At 35.5% G+C, this 11162-nt stretch overlaps 1 protein-coding gene across 1 annotated transcript; it reads right to left on the reverse strand.

The window, feature by feature from the left end:
• Positions 1-6786: 6786 nt before the first annotated feature.
• On the reverse strand, positions 6787-9516 carry s100t (S100 calcium binding protein T). Its single transcript, XM_062991888.1, has 3 exons — positions 9486-9516; positions 7301-7465; positions 6787-7216 (listed from the first exon to the last, which is right to left on the reverse strand). The coding sequence occupies exons 2-3, from the start codon at positions 7460-7462 to the stop codon at positions 7049-7051; spliced, it is 330 nt and encodes a 109-aa protein (XP_062847958.1). The 5' UTR covers positions 7463-7465; positions 9486-9516; the 3' UTR covers positions 6787-7048.
• Between the last annotated feature and the right edge of the window lie 1646 nt (positions 9517-11162).

An 11162-nucleotide genomic window follows, 5' to 3' on the forward strand; every position in this document is an offset into this window, starting at 1 on the left:
AGCAGAAACAACAAATACACGATAAACAGCCTTAATCATCTTTGTTCCTACACCTAAAACAAAACTTCCACGAGCTGCACACAAGCAATTAGCCAAATCAAAGCACTTTTAAAGGAACTTTAATCAAAAGAAACTAAAATAATACAACGAGTTATGTCTGGGGGAAAAAGGATACATGTCTGATTCCATAAAACCCATACCTACACTGAAGTATGGACGTAGGAGCATCATGATATTGTGATGGGGCATTAAACGCAATAATGAAAAAAACATGACTAAAACAATGTACAGACATACACTAGGCCAAGATATTAAATCTAAACATTTTAACAAACCACAACCCTACAGATAAATAATTCAAGGCTGATTTTTTTTCATGTAGGGTAAGTAACTTCTTACCAATGATGTACTGAAGCTGTAATTGGCAAAATCATTTTGCAAAACAATTTGTAATTGTTGTAATACGTTGCCTATTAATATTATTTCTTTAAACATATAATTGTTTATGATGTCTAAACTTATAATGACTTCACTGGAAAGATGTAAGATGTTGAGTTAAATATTAGAATTGAAAATTATTTTAGGAATATTAACACAATGATAATTTCTATAAATTAAACCTGCAAGAACACTACAAATGTAAATGTTGCAATAAAAAAACGAAGTATTATTTATTAATAACAAATTATATTTACGTATTTATTGGTGTATTTTTGTTGGGTTTTTGTATTTTGGATGCAGTAATATTTTTACTGTTTTAAAAGTTTTATTGTACTATATTAATATGTAAGTTTTTATTTTAGTTCACTATAATAACCCTGACTGTCTGCTTTATTTATTGTAGCCTATAATGTCAAACACCACTGTTCAGGAACATGCACCAGACACACACACTGTATAATCAATAGCCAGAGCTCATTGTCTCCGTGTGTGTTTTACAGCATTGGTAACATTTTTAAACATTATTTAAAGAAATGTTTTGTGTATACTGTTGAGCACAGCATGAAATACATGAAAAATAGCGTGCAGCACTGGAATTGATGGCTGATGGCATGATTCAGATAAATGATAAACATTCCATTTAAAAGCCATTTTTTGGGAAGGGGCATTCTTTTCTTTCAATTTAGTCATAGCCTATTCCTGCGCTAACCTAGGAGAGCCACAGGCTAACGGGTGTCCCCTCAGACACACTTCCTTTTACCTGGAGCGGTGGATTCTCACAGAGAATGGTACGAACAGTCAAGCTATGCCTCCTGTGAATCATCATCCACCACTCGTGCAGACGCCTTAACCCAGTGGTCCTCAACCTTTTTTTGCACCACAAACCGGTTTCATATAAGATATAATTTTACGGACCAGCAGGGGCGGGGGGATTTAAAATAGAATAACTGTACTATCCAGAAATTCGCTTTTTTCGCTGCAACGAGACGCTTTCCCACCTAGGAATGATTGGAGACAATAACACCCATAAAAAAGTAGTGTTTTCATTGCTGATGTAGCGATCTCTAATTATTTATTCTTTCTGTGCGGCCTGGTAATAAATGACCCACGTACTGGTACCGGTCCACAGCCCGGTGGTTGGGGACCACTGCCTTAACCAATTGGCCTCTTTTCTGCAGAGACATTGAAGAGAAGCCCTGCTGACCCTTCTTATCATGGCCAACTGTGCCTGTAAGATGATGATAGCACCTCTGAGCTTCGACTCAAGAGTTCGGAGGTAGTGGGCTAGCATATTACACCGCTGCATTACCCAAGCACCACCAGTGCATGTAATCCATCAACACACAATCTTATTAATATCAATGACAAAATCACTGTTTTTGATTGAAGCCAAAATGTCCTTGTGACAATACTACATTCCCAGCAAACACAATGAGGTGTTCATAATGTTGTTACAACAAATAACTGTGTAAAAGTAAGTTAGAAAGTTGAAATAAAACATGTTTGGGGGTTGAATTAGTTATTGTGCAAGGTTATAAGGTAATTTTCTCACAAGTGTTATTAGTTTGTTGATGGGTGCACTTTCCTACCATTTGTTACTCACAAGCTAAGAATGAAGTACATTTTTACCCTTCACAATTGACTCAAGTTAACTCAAGTGTCCATTAATAAGTTAAATAAATAAAATATAAGAGAGTAATGTTGTGTTTCTATACACCTTCTACACAAAATAGCTAACCTAGGTAGCAACTGCCCTACCTAAACATACATTGCTATTTTATCGCCCAAATGTAAATTTTAGAAATTATAATAAAAAAAATATTGCTTATAGAATGTTTTGTAGTTATTTTCAAGTAATTTTATAGTTATTCACCAACATAAACTCCATATATTTAGAGGAAACTCAACCATGCAGTCTTGTCTACCAATAAACTCCAGTGAAATTTCTCTCAGGCTTCTTCTAGAACGTTCCAGACTGTTGAACACGAAGCTGCAGGGGCATAATGTTGAAGTCACCACCAACACAACTCAAAACTGCACCTTTTCCATGTTAATATTATGTTAATACCAACATGATATTTGTGCTGTTATAAAAATGGATGTTATAATATGTTGGCACTAACGTGTTCACAATTTAAATACAACGTTGTGCAGGGTTGGATGTTTGCGCATGTCTGTGCATCGGTTATACATGAATGGGCTGCAATGCAACACTGTATTGTAATTACATAAGCAGAATGTTTTAAAGTGTATCACCAATAAAACACATTGGAATATGGATGTTAATAGAGACATAATGCTGGATTTAAAATATGAATTCTTATAAATAAAAGGTGCTTGTAAACGTTTTAGGAGTTAACCCCCCTCAGCACTGATGTTATGGAACTATTTCGTCCAAGTTTAACATTTTGATCAAATGTTTCTGATCAGAAAATTGAGGTATGATTATGGATACTAGCATTATTTATCCTGACAAGCAAATTTGCACAGATCATATATTTTGGGAATACTAGTATTTGCTGTACTACTGGAGTCTGTTTAATGATAGATATACTATTAAAAATGTAAAGTTTTTAATAAGTAGGTAAAATCATAAAAAACACTTATTTAAGAACATTTCCAGTTAAATATTAAACGTTCAATTCATTTTGCATAATTTAATAGAAATAAATCATCGCACTTGCATTTGCGCATAATGCACCAAACAGCGCCAAGCAATAAAGTAAACAGAGGAATAGAGTAACAGCTTTTACCTTCAATTCTGCCTGTAAAAGTGAAACTTCAAACACTTTTCTGCAAGATTGTAACATTTGATGTTCCACTGATCCATTTTAATTCTATACTGTCTGATTTACTGTGTAAAATGAACACAATGAATAAAAGAGTAAAAAGTATTTAAGTAGTAAATTGAAATCTCGTTTACCCATGTGACATGCAATGAATGGAGATTGATTCACTCTTCTCGCGATATCTTGTTCAATCGGCTTGTCTAATCATTCAAGATGTAACACTCCAGCTGTATTCTCATTTTAGGACGGTCATGTATGCAGAGTGATTCTACACGATATGGCCAAAACTATTTGTACATCTGATCATAAGTTTGTTGGACATCCCATTTCAAAAACAAATCATATTAAAACACAGTGATCTAGAGTCAGTGGTTTAGACATTAATGGCTGTATATTGAGTTATTTTGAGGGAAGAATAAATTTACACTGTTATATAAGCTGCACACAGACTACTTTTCATTGTGTCAAAGTGTCATTTTGTCAGTGTTGTCCCATGAAAAGATATACTTAAATATCTGCAGAAATGTGAGGGGTGTACTCACTTTTGTGATACACTGTGTATATATATATATATAATATATATATAATATATAAAATATTAAGGGTGTTGGGGGTGTACAAATGAAAAGATTAACAGTGGTAAGGAATTGCAGTCGCGTAACTAGAAGGTCATAAAAAATATATTGAGCCCCCTCAACAAGTTCAACAAAAAGCTCACTCGACATAGACATTATCACACGTCTTCCAGGAGTTTCTAATTCACTGCACAGTTCAACATATTGTCCTTTAAGCATAAAGACTCCCTGGGTTAGCATCTATTCTACATTGACAGTTGTTTTAAGTACTTTGTAATAGGTGCCGTCCAACTAGCCCTATTTATGTAAACACTAATTGTAGTCACAATCACTAACAAGTAGTTAGGAGCATTTTCTACATCTAATTAATAATCTTATGCTGTATGTATATTTTATCTCACAATAAAAATATGTGAAAAATTCTAATTTGTTACAATATTTAATGTTGTTTTAAAACAAAAAGTATTTTCAGTATTCAATACTGTATTCATCTTTTAAAGAAAAAGTAAAGTTTGATTTTTTAATCCCAGAATTTAACAGTCACTTGTAAGGGCAATGGCAGTCCATTGCCCTTACAAGTGACTGTTAAATTCTGTTTAAACTATGTTCTGTTCTGGTGCCATCAATGGCTGTAGTAACAGAAACAAAGAAAACATAATTTAGCTAGTCAGTGTCAGGCTTGCTACAGCAGCAGAAAAGTATTTGAGAACCCTTCTCTTGGTTTTTCTCTGTTTAAACCATTCTGTTGTTGATTTACATGTGTTTTGGATATTTTTTTATTGCGTCATGAAATTTTCACCCTGATATTATTTATTAAATTTATATTATTAAATTTATTATTCCTTTATTGAAGCTGCCCAGGCCCTAAAACAGCAAAGTATTTCCAAACCATAATGCTCTCTCAACTGTAATGATGGACTGCAGTTGGCGTGGTTGTCTGTTTTCCAAATGCAAAATGGACCAGAAGCATTGTAAAACATAAATTGGTCATTTGCAGTTCCAAATTGTCCCCAAACATTTTTTGCAACTGTGGTGAAAATTTTATGTGTACACCTGATCATGAGCTTGTTGGACTTTAAAATCTACTCCAAAGTCCGTTGACTTTGTAACTATAACACTTTTCTGGGAAGACTTTCTACAAGATTTTCAAGTGTGCTGAGGAAATTTCAACCCATTCAGTCAAAAGAGCATTTAAACGGTCAAACACTGATGTTCAACAGGAAAGCCTGGCCTGCAATCAATGTACCAGATCAACAAAAAACTGTAAGGCGCCCAGGTGGCGCAGCGGGATATTCAGCTAGCACACCAGCGCCGAGATTCTGAACTCCTCGGTTCGAAACTCGATGTTGCCACCGGTCAACTGGGTGCCATCTAGCGAGCATAATTGGCAGTGCCTGCAGTAGACATGTTTCTGCTAGAGCGGGTTGACTGGACTATGTGGGTGGGGAGAAAATGCATAAATAAAACAGAACAAGGTTTGAGGTCATGGCACTGTTCAGACCACTAAGGTTCATCTACAACAAACCTGAATTTATTGACATCACTTTTTGTACTGCTGCACAGTCGCGGTGGAAATTCAGTAGGGATGTCCACATGATTTTGGCCTGTATTGTATAACCCAGAGGGGTTGTGGAAAATACCAGCCATGTCTTCTACTGATGCCACTGTGTGCAGTGACATTTACAAAAGACATATCAGAGGGAGGCAAAAAGAGGTCAGTCTTGCAGGAAGATCAGATGTTGCAGATGTGATATCTGATTTAAGTTCCTGTCTTCGTCTGATGTCCTATTCTTCCTTACCCAGTCGTCTTCATCTCTTATCAGTCTTGTTTTAATGCTTTGTGCGGCTGTAACGGATGTTACCATGTGTTGTGGGCGTGGCAGCACACACAGTGTATTATTTATTCAGGTAACAAAACACTCCTGCACTAAGTTTGTACTATAACCTTCTGCACTGCTGTCAGGCAGTCAAGCTCTAGGCTTGCTTTAATTGGCTTCTGCTTGTCTATCTTTGTATTCTATCCTAGATATTCTAAACGTTGTATCATAGACAGTATCTCTACTCATTTTAATAATTAAGCTCACTGAACTAAGTCCAAGGTTTGTTCATGGCAAGTCACGTCTAGCTTACAAACTTTTTTGGATGTTTACATAGTTTTTTTCTTTTCAGACCATCAGCAAGCATAGGGGTAAAAAAGGCCCCAGCAGCAAACCCCCACTCCAAAAAAATATAAATAGAATTACATTTATATCATCATGAAACTATCTGCATAATGGTGCATGGGAGCAGGGGAGAATCATTTTGTTCCAAATGTACATTCTACATTTACATTTGGGGCATTTAGCAGATGCTTTTATCCAAAGCAACTTACAGTACTGTGACAGTATATTGTTTAAGCAATTGAGGGTTAAGGGCCCAACAGTGCTCAAGGGCCCAACAGTGAAAACCTGGCACTAGTGGGTTCTCCCCGTGTCTGCATGGGTTTCCTCCAGGAGCTTTGGTTTTCTCCCACAGTCCAAAAACATGCAGTCAGGTTAATTGGAGACACTGAATTGCCCTATAGGAGAATTGGTGTATGTGTGTCTGCCCTGTGATGGACTGGTGCCCCGTCCAGGGTGTTACTGTGTGCCTTGCGCCCATTGAAAAGCTAGGATAGGCTCCAGCACCCCCAAGCCCCCCCGCAACCCTAATTGGATAAGCGGTTAAGAGAGTGAGTGAGTGAGTGCCTCCAGTTTAGTACGTACTGTATGCAATTTCAGACGCAGCCGTAGTCTTTGGTGTTTAGCAGGATTTTTAGCTCTAAAAATATTTATTGTTGTAGTTACTAAAGCAACCTAGCATAGCATAATTAGCATAGCATTACTAATTTAGCAACATAACATCACTACACAACATAAATCATAATTACAGCTAAATTTTAGCATTGTAAGCTTTAGGCAAAATCCAGAGTGGATATTTGTGCTTTTTAAATGTGAGCTTTATTGTAATAAGACTAGTTTTACACAAACAGAGACAAAGGTTTACAAAATGTAGGGAAGAGAAATGACAATGTACACGTATTGAACAATGGCTGGCATCAAGTGATTTACTTCCTCTATTTCTATTCAAAACATCACCAGACCTACTCCCACATTTTATGGATCAGAACAGACATTAATATACATAGGTGGGTAAAACATATTTATGCATTTTTCCCTCATCATCTTCCACCCTCATTTCTTTTTAGCATTCAATTGTTGACATCTACTCCTTCTTTTCCCCTTTCTCTGGTGTAAACTCTTGAAAGAAGTCATTGCAGGCCACAGTGAGCGCACCCACCAGGATGACAAATTCTGTAAAGTCCACCTCACCATCATTGTTGGAGTCCAGGTCCCCCATGACCTTCTCCACAGCATCCTTATCCTGTGCATTCTATCCATTTGAGAAAGACCTCAATTTAGTGCAAGATTCATACAGTGCATTTATAAGCAATACAGAAGATTAAAATGTTCTTACCCCTAGGTAGTTTCCCAACTCTTGGGTGAGCATCTCTTTAAGCTCAGCCTTGCTGAGTGTGTACTTGTCACCCTCATTGCCCGAGTATTTGTGGAAGGTCTGGATCATTAATTGCATGGCATTCTCCAGTGTGGTGGCGTTCTCTGATTTCAGGGTAGACATTTCCTGTTTGGGGAATAGTTTGCACACAAAATGATTTTCTGTTGGATCCTGGTAACATCATCAAGTAACTAGCATTCTAATTAATGAGAACACGATGTGAATTTATACAGATCCACTCCTAAGTCTTGTAAAATACTTATATAGATTAATGGAGCCTGACATCCATATTAATGCCCATGGATTTAAGATGGGATGGCCAACAAACATATGGCCCATGAGCATGTAGTATTGAAATGTATTTGCTTCTGGTGAGTTAATCATTAAGATAAAATTTGATATTGATCCCCCTGTGGACATTAACTAGATACACAAACCAAAACTGTACTAAAATGGGTAGGTATTATAAAATTATTGAGCTGATAATGTTCATAAACTACAATGCTAGTTTGTTTCAAGCTAGCATTGTAGTTTATGAACATTATCAGCTCATAACTGATAATGTTTTTAAACTAATGTTTTTGCTCATAACTGATAATGTTTTTAAACTAATGTTTTTGCTATTGGCTGTGTAAAATTCTTGGTACTTTGACCTTTTTAATGTTGTTGAAAACTGAATTTTATTGAGTTTGATTAAAATTATATCCAATTTCTAAACCACAGGCAATAATAAGTCTTTAATAAGTCTTTTGTCTTGCAGCAATAATACCCTCCCAATTTTTGCTTTATAAGAGCTTTATAAGAAAAACTGAAGAAAAACTATAAAAATAAAAAAATAAAAAAAATAAAAAAATAAAAAGAATCTGTGCACTGGTATTAAAGAGTTGCAATTAATTTTCCAATTTATCCCAAAGATGTTCAGCAGGTTTTTTTTTTCCACACCAAGTAAGGTTATTTAATTCCTGTTAAACAAGAAATAAAGGACTAGCATAAACTGTGTTTGCCTAAAGAATTGAGCTTATTATCGAGCCAAAGTTCAAAGCAGGCTTATTTGTGCAGAATATAATACACTTGGCAATGATGGTGCTGGAGGACTTTTACTAGATCTGGGAAATATGATCTGCTGATAAAAGTGAAATTCTAACCTGAAAACAACACACTACAGAGGACAAAACTATCTGCTGACTGAAAGCCGATCTTAACTCAAGCTTCACTGCAATGAGGTCAGATAAGATCCCCCATTTAACTTACACCATCCCAGAATTCATTATGCCAATCCCTATCACATATCATTAATTAATTAATGAATTCATTCATTCATTTATCTGTTCACTCATTTACCTTCAGTAACAGCTTCATCTCTAACTGAGGTTGTGGTGTATCTTACCAGAAACAAGGCAGATATGGCCTGAATGCTCATTCACTTACAACTACTTACTGGCATGTTTTAGGAAATCAAACTAATGAAACCCAAACATGTACGTACATGTAAATGTTCTATCTATTTAATGATCTATTAATTGTACAATATTTTTTGCTTTTGTTCAATGTTATTTTTTATTATTTTAGTTAACTGTATGATTTTTTTATAAATGTGAAAGGTTTAGGATGTGAATATATTTTGGAACAAACATAAACGCAATATTTTTTACTATGGTTTAGTGTTTCTTAAATTTCTTAGTTTTTTAATGTTTTTAATGTTTAAATACAATGTTTCTAGCTTTCTTTTACTTTTTAATTGCATTTTGGCTTATTACTTATATTTTTCAGATATATTCTTGATGCTTTAGTTGTAGTTTTTGGATCATAACCTAGTTATGAAACTGAACTCTGATGTTCAGCATCAAACTAAATGAATACAATAATATTTAATTATTTTTGGCCATGATTTCCCCAAACATTACTGACCTCACTTATAGCTGTTATCCCACAAAGCAGAATTGACATGCTAACTACATACAATTAACTAACTAAATGCTAACTACAAACTATTACATCCAATTTTTAATCTAAGGGTTTTATTTTACCAAAATCCTACTTACTTCAATACACTATTAAACTCTACTACAAATAAAACATCCATCTATTCAAATATCCATCCATATATCTATCCATCCATTCCTCAATCACTTCTACCTCCTTTTACCTGAGCGTTGAAAGTGAGCTGCCTTGTAGAAAATGTGAAGATGCAGTCTGGTTAACAGAACAGACTGACCATGCCTTATATACTGCTCTCATCCTCCTCCCATCTCCATCTCTTCCTCCTCCTCCATTTCCTTTACCTTATTCTTTCAGCACCTGTTCTCATTCTTCCATCCTTCTCTGTTTACTCTCATTAATTCCATGTTCTACATCACTAAAGACCAAAGAAAAGTCAGGCTCACGTCTCAGACTCTGCACTTCATCTTTAGTGTTTATCACTAATACTGTAAATAGATATTCTTTATGTAGAAACAAAACACTTTCATCAGTGATGCTGAAGTGTAGTTATACATTCCAGCACATGTCACATTAAAATTTCAGAGTGGTGATAGTTCAGCATGCTGATTTAAATCATTCAGTGCTGTAACTGAAGTCTTACAGACGTCACTAAATTTAACAATGACTGTAAACACTGAGGCAAAATATGCAGATATAGAATCTTTATTTCTGCATCGTTTGTTCACATACTGTCTACAACATCCACACAAACAGTACCATAAAAATGGATTTGTTGCTTTTATGATTTCTTACTAATAACATTTCCAAAAAAGTCAAAAAAAATCTGTTATTTGTTTATTCTCTTCATTTAACTTATAAAAATACAAAGACAATTTTTTAATGTTTTGGCTGACCAACTGACCAAATTGTATTTTGTTAATATAAACAAATGTTGAATTTGATGCCTGCAACACTCTCAAAAAAAGCTAGTACATGAGCAAAATAGATGAAGGTTTATAGAATATTTAAATTACAACGTTTTAAAACATTCTTGTAAAAGCTTGTGAACTGGTAATTGGTGAGGATGTCATGATTGGGCATAAAAGCAAAGCCTCAATTTTTGCAAGCAAAGATAGGTCAGGGATCACCACAATGAGAAAATTGTTAATCAGCTAAAAAAAACCTTTCTCGATGCAAAACTGAAAATAATTTAGGTCTTTTACCATCTACTGTACATAAAATTGTAAAAAGTTTATGCATTTTCCCCTTTTTCTCCCGACTTTTAGCGCATCCAATTGCCCGATTGCATCATGCTTCCTCTCCACTAATGTCGATCTCCACTCTGATTTGAGGAGAACGAAGCTAACCCACGCCCCCTCCGACACATGGGCAGCAGCCGTATGCATTTTTTCACCTGCACTAGGTGAGTGCTAATGCCCTGTGTACGGAGAGACACACCCTGATCCGCACTCTTTCCCTGCCTGTGTGCAGGCACCATCAATTAGACAGTAGCAGTGGTTTGTAACCCTCCCCTAAATTTCATCTTTGTCTCTTTAATTAATGGAGGAGTTCATTTTATGACCCCTAAACACATTGAACAGATCAATTCCTTACCTGAGACTAGAAATCCTAATTTTTTTTTTTCTGGGAAATGACTTTCTGAGGGGAAATTTAGACATTTTAGTAGGAAGGCCACTTGCAGATAAATTCACTACTGTTTTAGGTTTCCTCTATTTTCTCGCTGTGGTTTGGTGGGGTCCTAGAGCCTAGTTTTATTATTTAAATTGGGCTAGCCATCAAGTTTGGAAAACTTGTCAATTAAGCCAGCAAGGATGGCATTTTTTATTTACAAGAATGATATGCACGATGGGTAACTTTGTACCCTGAGAACTGTGTTTACAAA

The sequence above is a fragment of the Trichomycterus rosablanca genome, chromosome 3 (assembly GCF_030014385.1).
Source record: "Trichomycterus rosablanca isolate fTriRos1 chromosome 3, fTriRos1.hap1, whole genome shotgun sequence".
NCBI lineage: Eukaryota > Metazoa > Chordata > Actinopteri > Siluriformes > Trichomycteridae > Trichomycterus > Trichomycterus rosablanca.

Bases quoted from the DNA above. Each gene is read 5' to 3' on its own strand.
- s100t (XM_062991888.1), bottom strand. From the start codon at position 7,462: ATGTCTACCCTGAAATCAGAGAACGCCACCACACTGGAGAATGCCATG. The intron at 7,217-7,300 runs GTAAGAACATTT...TCAAATGGATAG, and splicing joins AGTTGGGAAACTACCTAGGG to AATGCACAGGATAAGGATGC.